Below are 26,506 nucleotides of genomic sequence, written 5' to 3'. Positions count from 1 at the left end.
CGGGACATTGCCGCTTTAAATGTGCGGCTCCGCAGTTGCCACACGTGACGTCATGGCATTCGTTGCGCCACCACGCATGCGCAGTTCGGTTTTGCGTCGAGCGCGCCTGCGCATCACGTCCCTCTGTGTCGACGTCGTTTTTGGCGCGCACAAACGCAGGAGGCCTCGAAAAGCGCGCAAAACGGCCGCCCTCGTCCGGGCCGTGGGCCGGGAGGAACTCGATCACCTGGACCCGTTCGGCCTCGTAGGACGCCTGCCTCGCCCATCCGGCCGCGTAGGACCCCTGCCGTGCCAATTCGGCCGCCTGAAATTGGGAGTAGCGGCTAGTCGCGTTTTCATGCAGGACACAGGCTTTGATTGCCGAGGCTAGGGTGAGGCCTTTAATTTTTAAGAGCTGCTGGCGTAGGGTGCCCGAGGTGACCCCAAAAATGATCTGGTCCCGAATCATGGAATCGGAGGTGGTGTCGTAACCGCAGGACTGAGCGAGGATACAGAGATGCGTAAGGAAGGATTGAAAGGGCTCATCCCTATCCTGCAGGCGCTGCTGGAAGAGCTACCTCTCAAAACTCTTGTTGACCTCGACGTTGAAGTGTTGGTCGAGTTTGAGAAGGGCCGTCTTGTATTTGGTTTTGTCCTCACCTTCCGCGAACACCAGGGAGTTGTAGACATGGATGACGTGTTGACCTGCCGTGGAGAGGAGGATGGCGATCTTTCTGGTGTCCGAAGCACTCTCCTTTTTGTTGGCTTCCAGGAAGAGCTGGAAGCGCTGTTTGAAGAGCTTCCAATTGACGCCGAGGTTTCCAGCGACTTGTAGCGGTTGCGGTGTGCTGACGGTGTCCATGGCGCAGGATGGCAGATTCCGGAGGATTCGTAGGTAGGTCCCACAGTTACTCCTGGTACTATAATGTGTTGGGTACTCTGCTACACAGACGAACCAACACGGTTGCGAATGGTACAACTCAGTTTTATTACTAACATTTATTTACAGTGGTAAACTGGTTACTGAGGTTCGATCATAACCCTAGAATCTGTGGACCTATTCCTAATACTATCTTGTAGTGGCACTCAGCACATGGTGGATGTCTGAGTGGCTTGCTATGAGCTCTGTGCCCTGAGCTGTCTCCTGCTGGAATGCTCAGGAAGTGTCGTGTTCCCTGTTTTGTACTGTGTATGCTCTTGCCTGTGATTGGCTGTGGTGTTGTGTGTGTGTTGATTGGTCCGTCCATCAGTATGTATGTATGTTTGCGCAATGATGTTTACCTGAATATCATGACAGCCTCCTTCTGCACTGTAGGGAGTTTATGATTAAGGTGTCACCAACCTTTTGATCACCTCAGATACTTGGCTTCTCGTAAGCCAATGCCCCTGGCCCAGTGCCTGCAACCATGCCTTCAAATGTGAGTCTCTCTCTACTCCTTACCTTAACTTCAGTAAACAGCATCTTGCTCAGATTGCTGTTTTTGTTCCTTTGACCTCACAGTGTTCCTGGGACTTTTCTCTGTCCTATTTCCTAGTTTCTCGGAATTTCTTCTTTAGTTTCAGGATTAGGCTTTCTGTCCCTGTGTATTGTCTTGCCTGTACTGGCAGTGCCTGTGGATCGCTCCTTTTCCTCTCAGGTACCAGATTCCAAACCAACTCAAGTTTACAAAAATTAATTTACGGGATGTGGTGTCGCTGGTTAGGCCAAAATTAATTGCTCATTCCTAGTTGCTCTTCAGAAAGTGTTGTTAAGCTGCCTTCTTGAACCACATTGCAGGTCGGCAGGGCAGTGTTTGCCATTGTGGTTTCTGGTGACTGGGGCGATGTCAGGTTGTCTGTCTGGTTTCATTCCCTTTTTGTGTTTTCATAGCAGTTGAATACAACTGAGTGGCTTGCGAGGCCATTTCAGAAGAATTTAAGAGTGAACCACATTGCTGTAGGTCTGGAGTCACATGTAGGCCAGACCAGGAAAGAATGGCAGAGTTCCTTCGCTAAAGGACATTAGTGCTCTTGTTGTCTGAGTGTGGGCCTTTAGTTGCTAAGCAACAACTTAGATTTTTTAAACCCTGCATTTGCTTTGATGTGGTAAAAGCCTCATTACAATGCAGACATCTAAACCAACCTCCAAACTTGCGAGCACCTTTTTTTTCTTGAAGTAAAAACTGAAGTTTTAACCCTTTCTTTTTTAAAAATAAATTTAGAGTAACCAAATTATTTTTTTCCAATTAAGGGGCAATTTAGCCTGGCCAATCCACCTAGCCTGCACATCTTTGGGTTGTAGGGGTGAAACCCACGCAAACACCGGGAGAATGTGCAAACTCCACACAGACAGTGACCCAGAGCTGGGATTGAACCTGGAATCTCGGCGCTGTGAGGCAGCAATGCTAACCATTGTGCCACCATGCTGCCCAAGTTTTAACCTTTTCTTAGCACATAAATACAAAATCACAAATTAAGTTTGAACTTAAAACTAACTGTACCTTATTTCTAATATTCACAAAATATACAGCGGAGATATAAATTATTTAAAATTACCTCTATTTTCTGACAATATTTACTCCGTGTGACAGTAGGGTTAATGTTGTATGAACACAGGGTTCAGCAAAGGGCCTATTTCTTATTCCAGGGTACTTAACAGATTTTGAGTCTTGGTAAAAGAATAAATCTTTGTATGTTTGAAGATGGCAATAAATTTGGAGACATTTTTGCAAAATAAGGAAAAAGCAAGAAAAAATATAACGGTGATGTGGTTAGAATAGAGAGCTGAGATGTTGAGTGGAAAATGGCATTTAATATGGAGAATTACAAGGTTATGAGATCGTGAAGGGAACTAAACAATGGAGATATAAATTAAATGTCTGCTGGCTATAAGATACAGAAGATACAGAAGAGCAATCTGTGAGATTGAAACCAAAAGCATTGTTGGTGCCAATTTGGTGATTTTGAGAAGTATTTCCATGAGAATAGAACACAAATCTCAGGAAGGGATAACAAGGCTGTATAAGGCACTGATACAATGGCCATACCTGAAATACTGGGCTGAATTTTCACAAATTGTGTTGATTTGGGAGCCCTTTAAAAATGGTTTCTGGGTTCCAATTCTAGGTTTCCTGACCTCAATCACTGGCTGTCTGATTTTCAGGAGAGATTTTAAAGGGTGCAGGCAGGTGTTTCTTGTCAAAAGCTAGCACCCAGCGCTCTCCACTTGGCCTGATAATTTGCAGAGAGAGGCATGCCCAATTCTTTCACAAATTAGGGCCAGTTTTCCATTGTGAAAACATAGATTTCTTGGCATGCATAATAAGACTTGTCTGAGAGACCTGACATCCATTATTCTTGTTGAAGTAGCTGAGCCGAGCCTCAGAGAAAACATTGTTTGTTTGCTCTGGCTCTCTGACCTCTGCTGCCAATTTCACAACATTTATTTACACAAAGTTAAGCGGTTTCGAGAGTTTGTAATTTCTGTTGTTGCTATTATAGGGAGTCCTGCTGATGGACATTTTTATTGTCTTCTAATGAAATTTTCTTTTTCAACATAGTATTGAGTAATTAGTGAATTACTTTTTGTTATTTTTTGGTTGTAGCCGCAAAGAGAAAGGATCAGAGGAGGCCCACGTAGAGTTCGTATAACATAGTGTGAGGGCTTTATCTACATGATGCTACATAAATAGGGTAAAATGGTGAACTACCCAAATCCCGCAAAACACTCCGATGTCATAATTGCGCAACACGTGACATTACATCAGCCAATGGGGTCACTCTGCTAAATTTTACCCTCCCTCTTTACTCCTTTAGTGTCCCCGGCATTTTTACTTAAACATTTTAACACAGATCCAATACATTATGCCATAACTAACATTGTTATGTTACAGGTACATATGTACATTTGTAAGACATCTCTTGGGTGGATATCTGTCTCGTTTGGGCAGAACACAACATTCAGGAGCTCAACCCTTAGGGATACTAGGAGTGTCTTCCTTTACACTGGTCAGTGTTACATCTGATGAAACCAACTGAGGAACTGTCTCTGGTTGTGTGGATGATCCTGTCATAACAGATTTTGTGATGTCAACAGTGATAGTCCTCAAGTCGTGCATGTCACTGTCCATATACACTGTGGTGAAAACATCTGGTACAGATTATGTACTCTTTTTTTAATTAAGGGGCAATTTAGCATGAACAATCCAGATACCCCGCACATCCTTTGGGTTGTAGAGGTGACACCCATGCAGACACGGGGAGAGTTCACAAACTCCACACAGACAGTTACTTGGGGCTGGGATCGATCCCCGGGTCCTCGGCACCATGAGGCAGCAATGCTAACCACTGTGCCACCATACCACCCTTTCTGTACTCTCATAAAATGCAGCCAATAATTGGTCAGCGTGTCGGTGCCAAGTTTGTTCATTGTGAGATTGTACAGTAGACATAAAATTGGGCCTGTTTTGGCTAATACAATTACTGGAGTCCATTGTTCGCCTGCGGTGTAATTTTTTACAAGAACACGTTCCTCACACTCAAAGACTGCTTTTGAAATGTTGCTCCCTTCGAACCATTTCCATCTGATGTTGTTGCCTGACTCTCTCTGATGTTCAAGAGATGTCAAAAGGTCAAACTATGTGTGTTTGACTTTTGCGCATCAGTATAGCCAGTGAGTTTTGTGTTGTTGAATGCGCAGTGTTTCTGTATGTCATTAGAAAGCTACTGACCCGTTTAGGTAAAGATCCCTTAAAGCCTTCACGGCATGCTTGAGTGATTGCACAGAATGTTCAACTCAGCCATAAGTATTGGATGGTAGGGGACAGATTTGCTACGGCGGATGCCTCACCCCTTCAGGTAGTCCTCAAATTTGGTTGATGTGAACTGAGTACCGTTATTGCTCAAGAGACTTTCAGATCGCCTGAATCTTGCAAATACATTGTCAAGCCTTTCTATAGCCTGTTCCGTAGTTGTGGATTTCATGATGGCTATCTCCAGCCACTTCGAATGAACGTCACACATGAACATAAACAAGTGTCCTTTGACTGGTCCCGTGTGATCAATATGAATTCTTTGCAATGGCCTGGCAGGCCATTCCCATGGATGCAAAAGTTGTAGTGGAGGGACATTTGTCAACACAGTAAAGGATTGGCATAATCTCACCTTCTCCTCTATTGGGCATCCAACCCTGACTACCAGAAGTAGCTTCTTGCCAACTCCTTCATTTTAACTACACCACGATAACCCTCGAGCAGCTGTTCCAGGATTCTACTCCGTGGACATGGAGGAATGATTACTCTAATACCGCACAACAATGCTCCATTTTGTACTGTCAACTCAATATGCCCAGTAAGATACGGCTAAGGTCTCTGTTCTTATTGTACTCTTGTGATAGAGTGCCTTTTTAAAATCATGTCTAACACCTTCCCCATCACTGATCTGTTCGGAAGAATTTTCGCACCTGAGAAGATGTTACCGGAACATTTTCCACATGAGACAGAGAGAATATGTCATTGAAGTGTTCATCACATTCGTGCCGATCTTTTTGGCGTTGTTGATCTAGACAAAGTTTACACGTTCCCATGCAGTTCAGACTTTTGATATTCAGTTACATAATCATGAGTCAACAAAATTAAAGCCCAATGCTGTCATCGATTAGCAGTGAGCAAAGGGATTCCGTTACGCCGGCCAAAAATTATTAAGGGACGATGGTCGGTCAATAGAGTAAATTGGCGACCAAATATATAATGGTGGAACATTTGAATACCAAAAACAATGCTGAGAGCTTCTTAAGTTGCACATAGTTCATAGTATCCCTACAATGCAGAAGGAGGCCATTCAACCCATCTGGTCTACTCCGACACTCTGAAAGAGCAGCCTACCGAGTCCCACTCCCCTGCCTATCCCTGTAACCCCATAACCCCACCTAACCTTTGGACACTAAGGGACAATTTACAAGGACAATCCACCTAACCTGCACAAAAGACAACTCAAGCAGACACGGGGAAAACGTGCAAACTCCACACAGTCACCCAGATTGGATTTGAACCAGGGTCCTAGTGCTGAGATGCAGCAGTGCTAACCACTGTGCCACCTGAGTTGGGCTCAGTGCAAATCAACTTCCTGGAAGCAAATGCTATTGGTCGATCGTCACCGGGAGGCATTATATGCGAGACAACTGCTCCAACCCCATAAGGTGATGCACCGCAAGCAAGCTGCAGCTTCAGTTTTAGGTTATAATGGACCAATAACTCTGATTCCTATAATTGTTTTTGACATTTCGGTAAGCATCCTCACAGTCTTTCAACCAGAGCAAAACAAAGCGTGTAAAGGTTGTTGATAGGTGCGGTACGAACTGTCCATAGTGATTTAATAATCCTGGAAACAAACTTAACTGAGTGACGTTCTGTGGCCGTGGAGTATCCAGGACCTCCAACATCTTCTTAGGCTCCTTGTGAAGACTGTCTCGGTTGGTGATGTGTCCAAGATAGTGAATCGTAGATTTAAAACTTTTGCAATTCTCTTACATGGCCCTAAGATGATGTGGTTGCAGCCTTGCAAGAGTAACTTCTACGTTCTTTATATGCTCTACATCATTCAAACCTGTAATCAAAATGTCATCCAGGTAAGCATTCCACACCTGATATCCCACTCAATATCTGATCGATGGATCATTGGAAGAGAGCCAGTGCCGACGTTATCCCGAACGGAAGCCTACGATACCGGAACAGACCCTTGTGTGTTATTATGGACAATGCGGTTGAGACTCAATAGTTACAATCATTTGCACATAGACTTGGGAGAGATAAATTTTGCTTAATATGTGGCCACCTAAGCGGCCTACAAAAAGGTCTTCGATAAGTGGTAGAGGGCACTGACCAGCACATATTCATATTGAACCATCCTTCTTTAAGACTGAGACAGTTGGGGTTGCCCAATCGCTGGAGGTAACAGGCTCAATGACTTCTTCAGTAACCTCCCAAGTTCTTCTTCCACTTTACATCAAGTAGCACAGGGTACGGGGTACACGCTTTCAAACACTGAGGCATGATGTCTGCTTTTATATTAAGCTTCTCCTTGACCCCAGTCATAGATCCAAATGACTCCTTGAATACTTTGCTCATTCTGGGGGAGGTGGGACCTCTACAAACGGGATGGTCTACACCTGGACCAGAGGGGTACTAATATCCTGGGGGGGAAATTTGCTAATTCTCTTCGGGAGGGTTTAATCTAGTTCAGCAGGGGATTCGGAACCTGAATTGTAGCTCCAGTGTACAGGAGGTTGAGAATAGTGAGGTCATGAGTAAGGTTTCAAAGTTGCAGGAGTGTACCGGCAGGCAGGAAGGTGGTTTAAAGTGTGTCTTCTTCAATGCCAAGAGCATCCGGAATAAGGTATGTGAACTTGCGGCATAGGTTGGTACCTGGGAGTTCGATGTTGTGGCCATTTTGGAGACATGGATAGAGCAGGGACAGGAATGGTTGTTGCAGGTGCTGGAGTTTAGATATTTGAGTAAGCTCAGGAAAGGTGGTAAAAGAGGGGGAGGGGTGGCATTATTAGTCAAGGATAGTATTACGGTGGCAGAAAGGACGTTTGATGAGGACTCGTCTACTGAGGTAGTATGGGCTGAGGTTAGAAACAGGAAAGGAAAGGTCACCCTGTTGGGGGTGTTCTATAGGCCTCCGTAAAGTTCCAGAGATGTAGAGGAAAGGATGGCAAAGATGATTCTGGATAGGAGCGAAAGCAACAGGGTAGTTGTTATGGGGGACATTAACTTTCCAAATATTGACTGGAAACGCTATAGTTCGAGTACTTTAGATGGGTCCGTTTTTGTCCAATGTGTGCAGGAGGGTTTTCTGACACAGTATGTAGATAGGCCAACGAGAGGCGAGGCCATATTGGATTGGTACTGGGTAATGAACCAGGACAGGTGTTAAATTTGGAGGTAGGTGAGCATTTTGGTGATAGTGACCACAATTCGATTATGTTTACTTTAGTGATGGAAAGGGATAGGTATATACCATAGGGCAAGAGTTATATCTGGGGGAAAGGCAATTATGATGTGATGAGGCAAGAATTAGGATGCATCGGATGGAGAGGAAAACTGCAGGGGATGGGCGTAATGGAAATGTGGAGCTTGTTCAAGGAACAGCTACTGCGTGTCCTTGATAAGTATGTACCTGTCAGGCAGGGAGGAAACCGTGGTTTACTAAAGCAGTCAAAACACTTGTAAAGAGGAAGAGGGAGGCTTATGTAAAGATGAGACATGAAGGTTCAGTTAGGATGCTCAAGAGTTACAAGTTAGCTAGAAAGGACCTAAAGAGAGAGCTAAGAAGAACCAGGAGATGACATGAGAAGTCTTTGACAGGTAGGATCAAGGATAACCCTAAAGCTTTCTATAGATATGTCAGGAATAAAAGAATGACTAGGGTAAGAGTAGGGCCAGTCAAGGACAGTAGTGGGAAGTTGTGCATGGAGTCCGAGGAGATAGGAGAGGTGCTAAATGAATATTTTTCGTCAGTATTCACACAGGAAAAAGACAATGTTGTTGAGGAGAATACTGAGATTCAGGCTACTAGGCTAGAAGGGCTTGAGGTTCATAAGGAGGAGGTGTTAGAAATTCTGGAAAGTGTGAATATAGATAAGTCCCCTGGGCCGGATGGGATTTATCCTAGGATTCTCTGGGAAGCTAGGGAGGAGATTGCTGAGCCTTTGCCTTTGATCTGTAAGTCAACTTTGTCTACAGGAATAGTGCCAGAAGACTGGAGGATAGCAAATGTTGTCCTCTTGTTCAAGAAGGGGAGTAGAGACAACCCCGGTAACTATAGACCAGTAGACCAGTGAGCCTTACGTCTGTTGTGGGAAAGGTCTTGGAAAGGTTTATAAGAGATGGGATGTATAATCACCTGGAAAGGAATAATTTGATTAGAGATAGTTAACAGGGTTTTGTGAAGGGTAGGTCGTGCCTCACAAACCTTATTGAGATCTTTGAGAAGGTGACCGAACAGGTGGATGAGGGTGAAGCAGTTGATGTGGAGTATATGGATTTCAGTAAAGCGTTTGATAAGGTTACCCACGGTAGGCTATTACAGAAAATACGGAGGCATGGGATTCAGGGTGATTTAGCAGTTTGGATCAGAAATTGGCTAGCTGGAAGAAGACAAAGGGTGGTGGTTGATGGGAAATGTTCAGACTGGAGTCCAGTTACTAGTGCTGTACCACAAGGATCTGTTTTGGGGCCACTGCTGTTTGTCATTTTTATAAATGACCTGGAGGAGGGCGTAGAAGGATGGGTGAGTAAATTTGCAGATGACACTAAAGTCGGTGGAGTTGTGGACAGTGCGGAAGGATGTTACAAGTTACAGAGGGACATAGGTAAGCTGCAGCGCTGGGCTGAGAGGTGGCAAATGGAGTTTAATGCAGAAAAGTGTGAGGTGATTCATTTTGGAAGGAATAACAGGAAGACAGAGTACTGGGCTAATGGTAAGATTCTTGGTAGTGTCGATGAGCAGAGAGATCTCGGTGTCCATGTACATAGATCCCTGAAAGTTGCCACCCAGGTTGAGAGGGTTGTTAAGAAGGCATACGAGGTGTTAGCTTTTATTGGTAGAGGGGTTGAGTTTCGGAGCCATGAGGTCATGTTGCAGCTGTACAAAACTCTGGTGCGCCCGCATTTGGAGTATTGCGTGCAATTCTGGTCGCCGCATTATAGGAAGGATGTGGAAGCATTGGAAAGGGTGCAGAAGAGATTTACCAGAATGTTGCCTGGTATGGAGGGAAGATCTTATGATGAAAGGCTGAGGGACTTGAGGCTGTTTTCGTTAGAGAGAAGAAGGTTAAGAGGTGACTTAATTGAGGCATACAAGATGATCAGAGGATTAGATAGGGTGGACAGTGAGAGCCTTTTGCCTCGGATGGTGATGTCTAGCACGAGGGGACATAGCTTTAAATTGAGGGGAGATAGATATAGGACAGATGTCAGAGGTAGGTTCTTTACTCAGAGAGTAGTAAGGGCGTGGAATGCCCTGCCTGCAACAGTAGTGGACTCGCCAACACTAAAGGCATTCAAATGGTCATTAGATAGACATATGGACGATAAGGGAATAGTGTAGATGGGCTTTAGAGTGGTTTCACAGGTCGGTGCAACATCGAGGGCCGAAGGGTCTGTACTGCGCTGTACTGTTCTATGTTCTATGTTCATTCTTTCTCAGAGGTGTTTGGAGATCATTGGTAGAATCAGCAAGTTGGTTCACAATGGACCAGTTTAGCATAAGCTTCCTTACCCAAGATCTCCCAAACAATGCTGGAAAGTTTCCTTGAACAATGTGAGGAGGCAACTTCACTTTCTGCTTGTTAACTTCCACAGTCACGGGGCAGCACGGTGGTGCTGTGGTTAGCACTGCTGCCTCACAGCGCCGAGGTCCCAGGCTTGATCCCAGCTCTGGGTCACTGTCCGTGTGGAATTTGCACATTCTCCCCATGTTTGCATGGGTTTTGCCCCCACAACTCAAAGGTGTGCAGGGTAGGTGGATTGGCCACGCTAAATTGCCCCTTAATTGGAAAAAAAATGAATTGGGTACTCTAAATTTTTTTTTAAAACTTCCACAGTCACCTTGATGAAGCCCTTCAGAGGCACAACCTCCTTGGTATATGTCCTCAAGACCACATCAGATGGTTGCATGTCAGTCACATCAATTTCTGATGGTATACCGATTCAGGAATAAGTGGTACTCTAGCGTCTGTATCCACTTCCATCTTAATACCGTTCCCATTTAATCGAAAATTGTTGCATAAGGTGCAATGGGGGTTTGCTGGGGGTCTTACCTTGGCAAAGGGCGATTGATGAGCCATGGGAGGGTGTAAGACCTTCATGAGGTGGAATCGATGGGCTTGGGGAGTGAGTGGGATGGGTGAGGTCTGGGAGGTCTTTGCATGTTTATCTTAACCAGGATGAAATCCCACAGCACTAAGACGGACATTTGTAAAAGACAACTTCCTCACCCAACAACTCCTGTGGCAGCCGATTCTTCCCGATTTGTTCGACTCCAGCCTGACCCCCCGACAATGAAGATCCCACCTTGGCTTCCATGGCGGGCGGAAGCTAGGAATTTTCCTGACTCCCACTCCCCACCCCATGGATAATAATTCAAGCCATTTTGTATGATGCCAGTCCCACCGCAACAATGCCATCTTTGCAACAGAGGCAATCAAATTGATGTATCAGTTAAGGTATCTGAGGTACAAGGGATGTTTCAGATTATTTACACAAGAGCACAGGAAGCTCAGGAGAGGCGCTTATTCAAATATCAGGATTTAGAGGAAATTGATAAATTAAACCACAACAAATATATTCAAGAGTCAAGCAAATATGAGGCCAATTTCAGAAATGGGAAGACACACAAGTCAATTTACACCTTAATACTTAACACCAAAGTGATGAACATTTGAATTATATTTCTCAGTGGAGGTGCATGTTTGGAATACTTGAAAGCAGAATTAGACCATTGCTTGGCAATTTGATGTAATGATTAACCTTCGGCTAGATAGTCTACAGTTTCTCCTGTTTTATATTTTCTTACATTCTTGACTGATGGCAGATGACAGAAAGATATCTTGGAGTTAAGAAAGGGACATGCCATTGTTGGTTTAGTAATGAGTGTTGAATCATATTTAGTTAACAGCCTAATGGGTACGGAAACATTGATCAAAAAGCAACCGTAATAGGATTGCGGTCAATGTGGGGTTTGAAAGGAGAAACATGAAACAACTACTGGGATTTTAGATTTAGTAAAGGCTGACTCAAATGCGGTGTGACTGACACTGCCCACAATAAACTCAGCAAATCTGCCAATGTGTAAAATACCAGAAGATCTGTGGTAAGGATTCAACATGATGTCAATTGAGTTTATACCACGAGGAGAAAGATTTCTGCTTGTCAAAAATAAATGCAATCACGGATGATTAAAGAGACCATAGAATCATAGAATATACAGTGCAGAATGAGGCCATTTGGCCCACCGGGTCTGCGTCAGACCTTGGAAAGAGCACCCCACTTAAGCCCACACCTCCACCCTATCCCCGTAACCCAGTAACCCCACCCAACCTTTTTGGGTACTAAGGGGCAATTTAGCATGGCTAATCCACCTAACCTGCACATCTTTGGACTGTGGGAGAAAATGGGAGCACCCAGAGGAAACCCACACAGACATGGGGAGAAAGTGCAAACTCCACGCAGACAGACACCCGAGGCGGGAATAGAACCCGGGTCCCTGGAGCTGTGAGGCAGCAGTGCTAACCGCTAAGCCACTGTGCTGATAAGAGACATGATAAAATTAAAAGAAAAAAAGAAGCAACAAAAATAAATTGCACAGATCTTGGTGAATAGGAAAGATAGAAAGAACTGCAAATGGTGACAAAACATCTAGTAAGGACTAAAAAAGAAGATTGTGAAAAGAGACTTGCAAGTGATATCAAAATGAAATCAACATTCTCTTTTTTGATTCTAGTAGGAGGTAGTGGCTTTTGGAAGAGGAATGTGAGCTCATTGAAATCTATCAGATAGGAAGTCCAAGGTTTTTGATCTGATAACAGGGAAAATTAAAACAACCTCCGCTTGTCCCTGGGTGAATCCATGTTCAGTCCGGCAGCTCCCACCGGCTGATTGGCCTCTCTTTGACTCTCTGGCACCTGGAAGTTACCCACCTCCCTGATCACCGTCCTTTTACTGGCTGGAGCATTGAAAGTAGCAGTGAGTGTGTTTAAAACATGCTGAGGGGAGACAGGGTCCGGAACTGGCTCCTGATTTTTAAAAAACCCCAGTGGATAAGGTAGCTGATCTTCTGCCTCAGTTTTAAAGGACATGTGGCGGATAGTTTCGGATCCAATTAAAAATATTTCTTGAAGCCTACTTTGGGCAGATTCCAGAGGTTGAACGAAACATCATACACGATGCTTGTAGCACAGTGGTTAACACTGTTGCTTCACAGGTTCGATTCCTGGCTTGGGTCACTGTCTGTGTGGAGTCTACACATTCTCCCCGTGTCTATGTGGGTTTCTTGCGGGTGCTCCGGTTTCCTCCACAAGCCCCGAAAGACGTGCTTGTTAGGTGATTTTGACATTATGAATTCTCCCTCTGTGTACACGAACAGGCACCGGAGTGTGGCGACTAGGGGCTTTTTACAGTAACTTCATTGCAGTGTTAATGTAAGCCTCCTTGTGACAGTAGTAAAGATTATTATTATTGGAACCGGAAATTTTACTTGAGGCAGGAATCGGGGTGACAAGCGCCTGTAGTGGAGTGACCAAACCACGAGGCTGAGGGGAGTTTTAAGTCTCTGGCGTAATCTGGACAGTTTGTTTAGTTTCTCCACTGAAACTGGCAGGAAATTGCAGCTGGCTATTGAGCAGAAAGGAATAGTGCAGCGTGTGACAAAGTGTGTCTCACCCCCACTCAGGTAAATGACAGAAGAACATTTCTGGGGTTTCCCACAATTGAGGTCCTCTGAGGTGGACTGACTGAAGTTCTTAAAATGAGATCCCAATAAAGCAGATACTTATTTAGCCATTTACTCTGGGGAGGGGTGGGGGCGGCGGGGGTGGGGGGGGAGGTCCAGGACAAGAGGTGCAATTTCAAACTTTGAGACATGCCAATGAGGAGTGAAATTAAGAAGTACTTTTTCTAAACAACGGATAGTAAAACGTGGAATCCCGTCCTCCTAAGGGTTGTGGATGTCGGGTTAATTGAAATTTTCAAAACCAGAGAAAGGCAAATTTTTGTTTGTTTGTTATTTGCATCACAAAAGGAGGCCATTTGGCGCATCGGGTCTGCACGGCTCCCAACAGAGCGACCTAGCTAGTCCCATTCCCCAGCCCTCCAAATTAATCACTTTCAAATATATATCCACCTCCCTTTTGAAACCTCCTATGGAATCCACCTCCACCACTCTCCCACGCAGCACATTCTAAACCCCAACAACTCGCTGAGTAAAGAATTTCTCCTCATCTCACTCCTAGCTCTCTTGCTGATCATCTTGAAATTGTGACTCCAGTCACTGACATACCAAATAGTGGAAACAGAATATCCAACTTTACCCTGTCAAAGTTGTTCAGAATTTTTAAACCCTCGATAAGGTTGCTCCTTAACCTTCTCTGCTCCAAGGACAACAATCCCAATTTCTTCAATCTTTCCTTGTAGCTAAAATTCTTCATTCCTGGTATCATTCTAGTAAATCTCTTCTGCCTCTTCCAGGGCTTTAACATCCTTCCTTAAATAAGGCACCCAGAACTGAACACAATACCTCAAAATGATTTGTCGAGGTGTAGCATTCCTTCCTTGCTTTTATACTCTGCCTCGATTTATAAACCCAAGAATGCTATACGCCTTCTTAGCAACTGTTTCAATTCACCTGGCCACCTTCAGAGAATTATGCACTTGAACCCCGATGTCCCTCTGCTCCTGTACTCCCCTCAAAGTTGTATCATTGAGCCTATATTGTCTTCCCATGTTTCTCCTACCAAAATGCATCTAAGTTCATCTACCAGGTATCTGCCCATTTGGCCAACTTGTCAATGTCCCTCTGAAGTCGCTCAGCATCATCCTCACAATTCTCTATTCTCCCCAGCATAGTATCATCTGCAAATTGAGAGATGTTGCCCTCAACACCCACTTCTAAATCATTCATATAAATCAGAAAAAGCAAAAGGTCGCAACACTGAGCCCTGGGGAACAACACTTTCAACTTGTCTCCAGTCTGAGAAATGGCCATCTATAGCTACCCGCTGTTTTCTATCTCTTAGTCAACTTCTAATTCATGCTGCCAAGGACCCATCAATCCCAAACATTTTTAATTTGCTAACCAGTCTGCCATGTGGCACTGTGTCAAATGCTTTCTGAAAGCCTAAATATACAACATCCATGGCACTACCTTCATCCACTGCCCATGTCACCTCGTCAAAGAACTTAATTAAATTTATCAGATATAACCTGCCCTTGACAAAGCCATGATGGCTGTCTGCTATTAACTTATTTTACTCTTTCATTTATCTCACCCCGTATTGTGGCCTCCATCAGTTTTCCCACTATTGATGTCAAGGTGACAGATCTGTAATTTCCTGGTTATCCTTTGCGCCTTTCTTAAACAATGGTGTCACATTTGTAATACTCCAGGGGTGGGGGGGGAGGGTGGTGCGGGGGGTGGGGGTGGGGGTGGGGGGAGGGGGAGGGTGTGGGGGGGAGGGGGTTGTTGTTGAAAACTCACCACTATTCTTAGAAGTCCCCCTAGACCAAAAAGGGCCGACATTCTAAATGGTGAACAGGGATTCTCACTCCCCGACTCCTATGCAGGCTTCGGTGGGTGCTGTTCAGGTAAAACTATGTTTTCAAGTTATCCCCCGGTATAACCCATACGTTCACAGAAGATTTCATCTAATTACCACTTACTAGCATCGATCCTGGGTCCCACATTGCTCAGTAAGTAAAGTAGACTTTGGAATAACCACTGTTTCAGGTTAAATTAAGTTATTTTATTATTATATTTTTTCTTTTAAAAGATGCTATCACTGTCTTTACAGAAAAGTAAAAAGATCTTGCTTCTCATAGATTATCATAGAATTTACAGTGCAGAAGGAGGCCATTCGGCCCATCGAGTCTGCACCGGCTCTTGGAAAGAGCACCCTACCCAAGGTCAACACCTCCACCCGATCCCCATAACCCAGTAACCCCACCCAACACTAAGGGCAATTTTGGACACTGAGGGCAATTTATCATGGCCAATCCACCTAACCTGCACATCTTTGGACTGTGGGAGGAAACCGGAGTACCCGGAGGAAACCCACGCACACACGGGGAGGATGTGCAGACTCCGCACAGACAGTGACCCAAGCCGGAATCGAACCTGGGACCCTGGAGCTGTGAAGTAATTGTGCTATCCACAATGCTACCGTGCTGCCCCAAATTCAGAATTCTCAGCTTGTACAGGAATTGAACCAGCGCTACTGACCTTGTTCTGCATCACAAACCAGCTGTCTAGCCTACTGAGCTAAACCAGCCCCTTCCGGATCCTTCTGGTTGGTTGAAGGGACCTTCAGGCCCACCTTGACAATCAATCTTCTTAAAGTCTGGTCTTCTTTAGATGTATTTGCTGGTTAGCTCGGTTGCTATGTTCTATCTTTCCCATGTACCGAGCCGTGAGAGCTGGCTCTGCTGGCTGTCTCTGCGCTGACTCTGCCTCCTCTTTAAATTCTGGTCTTCCTTAGATATATTAGCTATTTTAGCTCAGCTGCTTTGCCCTGTCCCTTTCCCATGGCCAAGCTGACTGTAATCTGACTCTGAGCTGCTTGTTCCTTCTCTGCTTCTCCGCCTCTTTCTTCTCTCTGAGTTCTGGTAGTTCCTGCTCTGGTCTCTGGGTTTATATTCTCTTTCTAACAGCGATTAAGTTTTTATGACTTTATTGTAAAGTAACTGTTATTTCACTTGGATTATAAAACATATCTTTGATCTAAACATTCTAATACAACTAAATATTCATTTTGACATGGCCTCGCCTCTCAGATCTCTGATTACATTGTTTCCTTTCTGATGTTCAAAGTTCCTTTGTGATATTCAAAAATGCTTTGGTTTCAATAGAGGTGTGAATTTTGGTTTGGTTCCTGTCATTTCTATAGTTTTATTTGCCAATTGTGTCCTCAGCTCATAATTTTGACTTTGATCTTGGCTGTAAATTATGTTCCTCGTGGACTGATAGTCTCCAGTTTTCTTTAACTTACTTGGTGTTAGCAGAATTTCAAACCTAGAATTGTCACCAAATTCAACTGAACCTCATCCTTTCCTTTCCAGCTGCTTACTAAGATAGTTAATTTCAATGAAGGTGTGAAACATTGCTTCTGGCTGTATGCTAAAAATCCACTTGGTTATAACTTGAAAGGTTTACATTTATCTCTAACTCAACTGAAACCCTCATCCATGCTTTTCCAGATGCTTACTAAGAGGGTTAGTTTCAATGAAGGTGTGAGCCATTGTTTTTAGCTTCATACTAAAGATTCTGTTTGGGAGAAGGAATTTGCATTTTATAATCCTGCTCTTTGCAGCTGATGTTAACCCTTCGTGGGATCGTTCCCTACATTCTCTCGTGCTTCTTTCAGACCAAATATTGCCAGACTTCCATGTTTCAAATGACACAGAGAACATAGAACATAGAACAATACAGCGCAGTACAGGCCCTTCAGCCTATGATGTTGCACCAAAACAAAAGCCATCTAACCTACAGTATAGAACATAGAACAAAACATCTTTCCATATTTTCAATAACAGGGTGGATGTGCATTAAATCTGTTTGGAGACAGGCCCCTGATGGCAGCCAATGACAGCAGAATTCCAGACAGGCTCACTGGGTGCTCGTACAATGAAAGGCTGCCTTGTAAAGAGATTCCCTGCCATCCCACCCCAGAACACCATCAGAATGGTGATTTGGCTCCTTTTGCAATTAAACATTGGAAGGAAACTGCTATTCATGTTGAAGCACACTCTTAATTACTTACCATTTACATCAACCTGGTGGGGCCTCTATGGCTGGAAAGCCTCTGATTGTCCCTTTCCCTCTAGTTTCCGATCGTCAAAGTGAAAATTCAGTCCCCATCTTATCTAAGAGGTAGCACAGTGTAACAATGCTATGGAACGTCATTGAAGTGTCACTCTGCATCAAGCTCTTTTGAATTTAAATACTTTGCGATTCTTAAGTGTGAACTATGAAATAAAGGCAATAACCAACAAGTATTTTGATTTGATTTAATAGTGTGTTTTTATTCTTGTGCGTTTAGTTGGTGTTGAACAGCGCACATTTGCAACAACTGTAATGCAGTTTCAACATTAAGCATTCTTACACTTGTGAGCAACCAGGAGAATTGCAGCCTCACAGTCCGATACACTTCTTACATGGTCAGGTGCAACAAACATTTCAAATCCATCTATCTCATAACCAGCCTCCTTTATAGCACTTTCCAAAAAGGCCTGATCAAATTTCAGACATGAAAACTTAAGCTCATCAACGATGTAATAGCTCTCGTTCAAAACACTAATCAGAATGAGCACCCCGCCTGGTTTTAACAGAGAGGTTACATTTCTAAGAGCAGCGCAGTAAGCTGCTTTATCCTTACAGGCAGCTTCCAGACACAAGGAAGTCACCAGACAATCAGCAGGTTCCAATTCCACTGGATGCAGAGGGTTAGTTTGATGGACATCACACTTCAAAACTTGTTTGATGGAATCTCTCAGCTTCTTCTCTTTCTCTGTCCATTTTTCCCTGAAAGATACAAGCTCAGTGTCTGAGACAGAATGTTGCAGAGAACCACATTCAATTCATACTGCATCAGAAGAGTTGATTGTGCGGATCAAGCATTTTTCATAATGCTTGTTCCAACGAGTCCCCAGTTAAGGGGCTACTCCATTGCAAAAAGCAGAGTGATGATTGTGGTTATGAAAGAGTTTCTCATGCAGCACATTAAAATGAACACCAGCCTACCCTATCATGTCTTTTCATGCATCAATAAATGGTTGCATTTGTATAGTGCCTTTTAACAGTGAAATGTTACAAAGGGGTTCATAGGAATGTTACCAAATAAGATTTGACATGGTGTCACAAAAGGGGAGTAGTGAAGATGGCAATAAGCTGGTTGAAGAGGGGTAGCTCTAAAGAGTCTGAAAAGAAGATAGCGAGGTGGGCGGGTGGAAAGATTCAGGGAAAGAAATCCAGAGCAGCAGCCTCAGTAATGTTTTGTTATGCTTTTGTCGTAGCATAAGCTGCTTCCTTGATGTGCACTCTGACAAAGGAAGGTTCAGACTAGGAGATAGATATAGCACATTTATTAAACTATCTACAATTCTCCTTCTTGGATTCGACTCTACTGTTAATCCTGATATAGCTACTCAGACTGACGAACCAGTCTGCTACAATCCAGGTGGTGGGTATGATGTGTTGAATCAACCCTGTGTCTGTACTCACTGAGTGTCTCCACTGGAAAGAGGAAGATCATGTGTGCTGTGTCCTTTATATATGGGTTGGTGTAATCCCCCCCCTGTGGTAGTGTCACCTCTGTGTGTATCGTGAATGCCCATTGGTCGTGTCCTATCTTACTGGCCTATTGGTTGAATGTCTGTATGTCATGTCTCTGGTGCTCCCTCTAGTGTCCAGCTAGTCTACGTGTATTTACATTAACCCCTTGTGTATTTACAGTGGTGCATATAGAACATAGAAAATACAGCACAGAACAGGCCCTTCGGCCCACAATGTTGGGCCAAACTTTTCTCCTAGATTAAGAACAAATTAATCTACACCCCATCATTCTACCATAATCCATGTACCTATCCAATAGCCGCTTGAAGGTCCCTCATGTTTCCGACTCAACTACTTCCACAGGCAGTGCATTCCATGCCCCCACTACTCTCTGGGTAAAGAACCTACCTCTGACATCCCCCCTATATCTTCCACCATTCACCTTCAATTTATGCCCCCTTGTAATGGTTTGTTCTACCCGGGGAAAAAGTCTCTGACTGTCTACTCTATCTATTCTCCTGATCATCTTATAAACCTCTATCAAGTTGCCCCTCATCCTTCTCCGTTCTAATGAGAAAAGGCCTAGCACCCTCAACCTTTCCTCGTAAGACCTACTCTCCATTCCAGGCAACATCCTGGTAAATCTCCTTTGCACCTTTTCCAAAGCTTCCACATCCTTCCTAAAATGAGGCAACCAGAACTGCACACAGTACTCCAAATGTGGCCTTACCAGGGTTTTGTACAGCTGCATCATCACCTCACGGCTCTTAAATTCAATCCCTCTGCTAATGAACGCTAGCACACCATAGGCCTTCTTCACAGCTCTATCCACTTGAGTGGCAACTTTCAAAGATCTATGAACATAGACCCCAAGATCGCTCTGCTCCTCCACATTGCCAAGAACCCTACTGTTAACCCTGTATTCCCATACATATTTGTCCTTCCAAAATGGACAATTTCACCACAAGTAACTCGGCATTGCAGCCCAATTGGGTTGGCGCAATTAAAATTGGGGATCCAAGGAGTACAGAGATCCCTGAGGTGTACAGTGCTGGTGGAGGTTACTAACCGAGGCAGTGGGCAAAGGATTTGATCAACACTAAAGGCTGTAATCAACTTTGGATCACACTGTTGTCGGGGACAAAGAAAACAAAAACGGTTGGAGAATGACCGGGTCCGTGACCTGCAGCGGTCACGCAGTAAAACATGGTGCTGGCCGTGTGCGGACCCAACCTGAAAAATACTACCCCCCTGGCCAACCCCTGGCCACTCCCACCAGCCCTCGCGCAAGCCCCCCGGCTAGCAGCACGGCTCCCAGCCAACTGTGGCGACGCTGGACACAGTCCGCAGCCGCCACGCCAGGTTCCCGACAGCTGTGACCACAAGTGAACCGTGCCATCGGGAACTCGGCCCATCGGCGGCGGTGGATCGCGGAGGCCTAAGAGAATTGAGAGTCGTCAGTCCCGCTAACGATATGCCAACAGTGCTTAAACACCGCGGGGTGAGAAACGCATTTACGGGGTGCCGGAGGATCACGATTTGGCATCAAACTGCCGCCCACCTCACCCGATGTGGCGTCAAACCGCCACCTACTGCGATTTTAACGTCGAAGTGTATTCGCCGCCCATTTCGCCGTTGGCCGACGGTGAATCCCATCCCATGTTTCTGAGGCGCAGTCTGAACCCACCGGCTTTGGACTCGGCAGTGAGACGGCCGCCAGCTGAGCCAAACCGACAAAAGCAGAAAACTTTGTAAATGAGTTGAGCTCAGTTGAAACTCTGTCAAGGCGAAATGTGAGATGGAAAAGAGAGGGGCATTTGAAGTATTTTGCCCCAGGGTGATCAGATATTAGCAGTCATCAAATTTGTGTCTATGTCGCCAGCATTGAGCAACCTCGACCAGGAGCAGCTTGCACTGCCGAAATATGGAGAGATTGCTGCCTTATCCAGGCCAATATTTGGGAACATACAGAATGGTGTAAAGTAAAAAGGTCCTAACAAAATAAGTCTGGGTGTTTCCTTCACTTTGTGGAGATCACGGTCTCTGATATCAGGTTTCCAGCAAAATATTTATTTATATCCTGAGCTTTATAGAGAAGCTGTTTAAAAAGGATGCTGAGCAACTCAGGACGGCAGCAACTTTCCAGGTCTACAAGCACCTTTCTTTTAAATAAATAGGTTGGTCTTTTTCTCACTTGACTGTTGAGCCCTCTAACTGCAAATTACAAATGAAACCTAATCACAGGAATGACCTCTCATTGCAATGGGTCCATTCTTGTCCTTTTACTGGCTGAAGTGCTCAGATTTAATTTGTAATTCAATAGAGTTGTTTGGATACTTTGACAAATCAGAAGAAATCGCGGAATTAAGTGCCGGTTAGGGACCAAACCCAAGATATTTCAAGTTTATAGAAGAGTTGTGTCTCTAAACCAATGGGCAGCTTTTTCACCTTTTCACAAAGCAAATCCGAGTTTCTCAATAATTACCTGTCGCCTTCCAGTTCACACACATACTTTGCAATTGGGCTCCAGTCAAAAGCTCCCGGGTCATTTTGTAACCACAGCTCAATCTCCTGGCGGTTGTTGGAAGCAAAATCGGACACAACAATTTGCTCCGCATGCCCCGAGGCAGTGAGAGCCAAATGAAGACAGGGACCACATCCAATTTCAAGCAGTGTGCGGAATTTCGGACCTGGAATCATTCAAACATCAGTTGTTGATTGGGAAAGAAAATGGAAATAATGCACCTAAAATTGTACTGAAGAAACCATGAAAGCAGTGAGAGGCAACCTAGTGATTGGGCTGCACGCGTTCAAAATTGGCTTGTTCACTAACCATGACCCCATGAATATGATTAAATCTATTAAATACACATCAAATATTATATAATTAGTTATAAAAGTTGCTTAATCATTTCATATACTAATAGATCTAATCAATTTCAAATGGTAAAAACAAAAGAAATATTTATGCTTTGGATGCAGAGGGAGTGCACGGCTCTCACAGTCAATGGCGTGTGCAATTAGAATGCAACTCACATTGCTTGCTCCATGTCTTATGTGCATATCACTTCACTGATTTAAAAAAGAAAGATTTAGAGAACCCAATTCATTTTTTCCAATTACGGGGCAATTTAGCGTGGCCAATCCACCTATCCTGCACATCTTTGGGTTGTGCGGGCGAAACCCAAGCAAACACGGGGAGAATGTGCAAACTCCGTGATCGAACCTGGGACCTTGGCACCCTGAGGCAGCAGGGCTAACCCACTGCGCCACCGTGCAGCCCTCATATCGCTTCACTCATACAGGTGGGGAAAATACTACACGGACGGAAATCAGCGGAGTGTGGCAACAGTCAATAAAATGCCTCATGGGCTGCAATCAAAACCCAGATCGGCTGCAGGTTGGCCCTGGGTCTCAGGTTATCCACCAGTGAACTAAAGGGAGCTTTTGTATCAATGTCCGCTTATCTGTCTTTGATGGCAAGAATAAGGTTCAATTCTTCTCCACCCTTCTTGCCGCACCCAATTCTGACGAGATAATAACAATGTTGCTCAGTGTGACGGGTACATTGCTGCTCTGCTCACTGGGGGAAGAACTCTCTCAATAATTTTGCAGCATCAGGAATTCCTGTCAACAGATATCTCCACTGGAGCAGCAGCAGCACAGGGTTTGCACGGGGAGAGATGTGAAAGGAGTGTCAATGTGGGCTGAGCGATGGGCGGGAGAAGAGTGAAAGGCCACATGGTAGCTAGAGGAATGCTAGCATGACCTGAGGGAATGGAGGAGATTTCCAACATGAACTGAATGAAAGTGGGGGGCGGGGTGAATAGTTGTTGAACGAAGAACATCTGTGTGGGGGAAGATGAAGAAGAGTGTCCAAGGGAAGTGGAAAGGGCGGGAGACAAATGCTAGAATGAACAGGGGAGGGAGGGAGGAATTGCTTTATGTGAGTTGTAGGGACCAGTGTGGAGAAGGTTTGTGTGAACAAGTAAACTAAGGGCTGAGGAGATCAGTAAGAATAATTACGGCCCCTCTGCATTTTCTCTGGAAGAGATGACTGCCTCTTAGTTTAAAATTTATTATATAGTTGTCATTGTAACAAAGTTAATAATGTGATTTTGTGACACAAATGCCATAATGGCTTAAAAATCCTTCATAGGAAATTGAGAAAACTTCTGAAATTTCCACCTCCTTCGTTATACTACATTGATTTACAAAAACTGTTGTAGGCCATGTTTGAGTTTATCTTTCACATAAGTAGTGGTCCTAATCCTGTGTGGTCAATTGGTTCCCCAATTCTTGATCTATATTAATCACCTTTTCTTCAATCATTTAGTTTTACATCTTGACCTGGTCTCGGCTTTAGAGGCTCATCATGACTCTCCATGCAAAAAATCATCTTGCTCTCTGTGTATGTCTCCTTTTCCCAGCTATCTCAACAACCGAATATTATCTGCTCCACTGACTATTGCCCATGAATTGATTCTTAATCTTTTCTATTAATTGAACTTAGCCCCAAGAGTATGAAGTCTTCCTTCATGTTTGTATTTCCTCCCAGCAAGCAGCGTAGCTTTATCCAACTCGCTGAGGCATATTTACCTGCAGCTTAATTGATGATAAAGCTGTAATCCACTGAGTATATACATGTCCCAGGGCGATATTCAGGCCTGATTTTGACTTTCCAGCATTCCAGGGAGCTTTTGACCACTTTTTCATTGCCTTTTGTTGCTTGGCATATTCCCATTCTCACCGAAGGCCCAGAAACACATACTCCAATTTAGGAAACTTAACATGGTTCCTATTCACTCCAGTTGTCTTCTTTATTGTAGGATATGCTGGAGGGCCAATTTCCCTTAGTGCAACAAATAATGGTGCTTGGCAACCCCAGGGCAAAGCAATATTGAAGTGAAACCCTCAAGGAGGATATACATAGGGCCAAATGCCTGCTTCAGGGGTGGGTAAAGAACACCTCTAGTTTCTCCTTATCTGGTAATGTGGTAGGGTGGCGGGGGGTGGGGAGTGGGGGGGTGGGGGGGGGGGGGGGGGGTGACCTCCAGCTGTTGCCGATTTTGGAGCCTCAGTAGGTTCTGTCTGCTGGGCACAAGCAGCCCAATTTCTAATTGTTCCCTTGCTTTCAATAGATCCAGTCTCCCTCAGTTACATTCCTTCTTTACATATATGTGCTCCTCTCAGCGTCTCCCCCTCAACATTCTTTTAAGTTTTGATTCTCTGGTCAAGCTTCAATTTGCTTATCCACCACTCTTAGCATCAGTAACAAAGGGGTGTCATTAAAAATCCATTTCCCCTTTCATTCTCCCACCGACCCTTAAATTCCCCTTTACTTCATGCCCCGCTCAGTCGTCTCCCATTATTGTCATCTTGTGGTGAGCCACGTAAGGCTGTTGTATATATGTTCATTATTGTTCTACTGTTCTATTAGAATCTTTATCTCCACTGTTGTACATACTTATTTTTATTGCTGTTCTGTTATTGGTTGTTGCTGTTGTACTGTTGGGATGTTATTATTGGTGCTGCTGTTGGCCCCGCCTGTGGCTCCGCCCAGCTGTGGGGGTATAAAGCCTGTTGATCTGGGTCAGCCCTGCAGTGCGGGAGGAGCTACAGGTTGGCACATATTTAGTTTATTAAAGCATCGGTTCACTGCTTCTCAGCATCTCGTCTGAATTAATGTCATTCACATCTCCCTCCTGCTTTATTCCCCCAATGCTGCTCCTCAATCATTAGTCAACAAAAGCTACTGACTCAGGAACACTGGAGTTAGCGCGGGGGATCTGCAGCTCCATTCACATACTGGCCAGGCCAAATAATGATTTGACCTGCAACAGAAACAGCAAATACTGGACAATCTCAGCAGGACTGATCACAATCTGTGGAGGGGAAAAGGGAGCTAAGGTTTTCGAGTCTGGACGACTCTTTGACAATGATTTGGGCTGAAGTCCTGCAGGTTCAGGAACTGCTGAGAATTTCCTCCTGTCAACAATCCAACGTCAGTACTTGATCCCAAACGCATTAAAGCAGTATTTGCCCAGAGGAATTGGAGGTGAAAGCTCAGAGCAGGGTGTCGCCCCGTTAAGGCAGCAGCTAGCTTAAATTAAATCCAAAAGGCTTCACTCACCACTGGAGAAGGTTTTTACCAAATTCGTCAGAACAAAAGGCAGGAATGCCTTTTCCAGCACATTACCAAGGGGAGACAGATAGTACGTTTCCAAATAGATCCGTGAGTTAAACTTTTTCTCATAACAATCGCCATCGGTGAAACCCGACTCCATTCCTCTCTGAACAGGAAAGTCGACTGAGAGGCGGATTGCAATCCCACTATATTTAAAGGGACTGCCCCTGCCGGTAAAATGTTTGGAACTGACCCCATTGTGAGAAGGGGGAGGTGTTCCCGGAAGAGCTGCCTGTCATTTCACTCCACAATGTCTTTCTCTAAAAGTCATATGAAACGTTTTGATGTTATTTGCTTCAGTTTGTCAGGCATTTGATTTTACATCAGAATGTATTTCCCTTTGTAACAGAGCTCTGGGATTAAAAAAAAGCAATGGATCATGTGCAAAGTAGAACCAAAAACAAGACCAACTTAGATTGTACATCGGTTTGTATCACAGTACTTGCAATTAATCGCAGTGCAGAAAGGCATGTGGTCCCAAAACTCAATCTATATTGGTTATCTAGGAAGATGGAGAAAATCCAATAGTACATAAAAATCTGTTTGCGTTTGACGACCTAACGTATTCTAAAGGACTATGTAGATAAGATCTAGAAATTAAGACCCATGTTTATTAAACAGTTTGCTGAAAAATCTTTCTGGACAAAATTTATTTTTGTAATGACAACTTATGCAGGTCAAGGTTCATTCTGAAAATTACAGATACAGGGTTCATATTTTTGATGTTTTAAAAAAAGGCTGTTCTGCTATCATGGTCAAAAAAGCTCCCAGTGTATGTGAGCTGATCAAATGCAAACAAGGGTTTGCATTAAGTGAAACCCTTAAGGAGGATATAATGTAAACAAAAGTCTCAGTACCAGACAGGAGGACACGCTTTTCAAATGCACAATTTGCAAATCTGATGTTTTAACAAATTTAAGTGAGGTACCAATGGTAGTTTTAACAGTATGGCCTCCTTGAGAAGGTCAATGTCTGTAGAGTACTGTCATGATATTCAAACACACATCACAACACACACATCATGATAGACAGACCAACAGACCAATTAGCACACATAACACGACAGCCAATCACAGACAAGAGCAGACACAGTATAAGACAAGAAACACGGCACCTGCTGGCCAGTCCATCTGGAGACAGGACAAGGCCAGGACCTCATTAACAAGGCACTCACACCGTCACCACGTGCTGAGTACCAAGTCAGATGTGTAAATAACTAGTTGGAATAAAACTGCGTTGTACCAATCGCAACCGTGTTGGTTCGTCTGTACCTCAGAGCACCCAACACCACAAGTACTAGAAGTTCCCTAGCCTCCA

At 44.3% G+C, this 26,506-nt stretch overlaps 1 protein-coding gene across 1 annotated transcript; it reads right to left on the bottom strand.

Annotated features, from left to right (window-relative positions):
- Window positions 1-17,726: 17,726 nt before the first annotated feature.
- Window positions 17,727-25,348, bottom strand: LOC140398228 (nicotinamide N-methyltransferase-like). Its single transcript, XM_072486641.1, has 3 exons — window positions 25,136-25,348; window positions 21,488-21,692; window positions 17,727-18,252 (listed from the first exon to the last, which is right to left on the bottom strand). Exons 1-3 carry the CDS (start codon window positions 25,287-25,289, stop codon window positions 17,820-17,822), a joined length of 792 nt encoding a protein of 263 aa, XP_072342742.1. The 5' UTR covers window positions 25,290-25,348; the 3' UTR covers window positions 17,727-17,819.
- Between the last annotated feature and the right edge of the window lie 1,158 nt (window positions 25,349-26,506).

The sequence above is a fragment of the Scyliorhinus torazame genome, chromosome 21, assembly GCF_047496885.1.
Source record: "Scyliorhinus torazame isolate Kashiwa2021f chromosome 21, sScyTor2.1, whole genome shotgun sequence".
Classification (NCBI taxonomy): domain Eukaryota; kingdom Metazoa; phylum Chordata; class Chondrichthyes; order Carcharhiniformes; family Scyliorhinidae; genus Scyliorhinus; species Scyliorhinus torazame.
The sequence above is the reverse complement of the archived record's forward strand: the minus strand, read 5'-3'. Positions and strand labels throughout refer to the sequence as shown.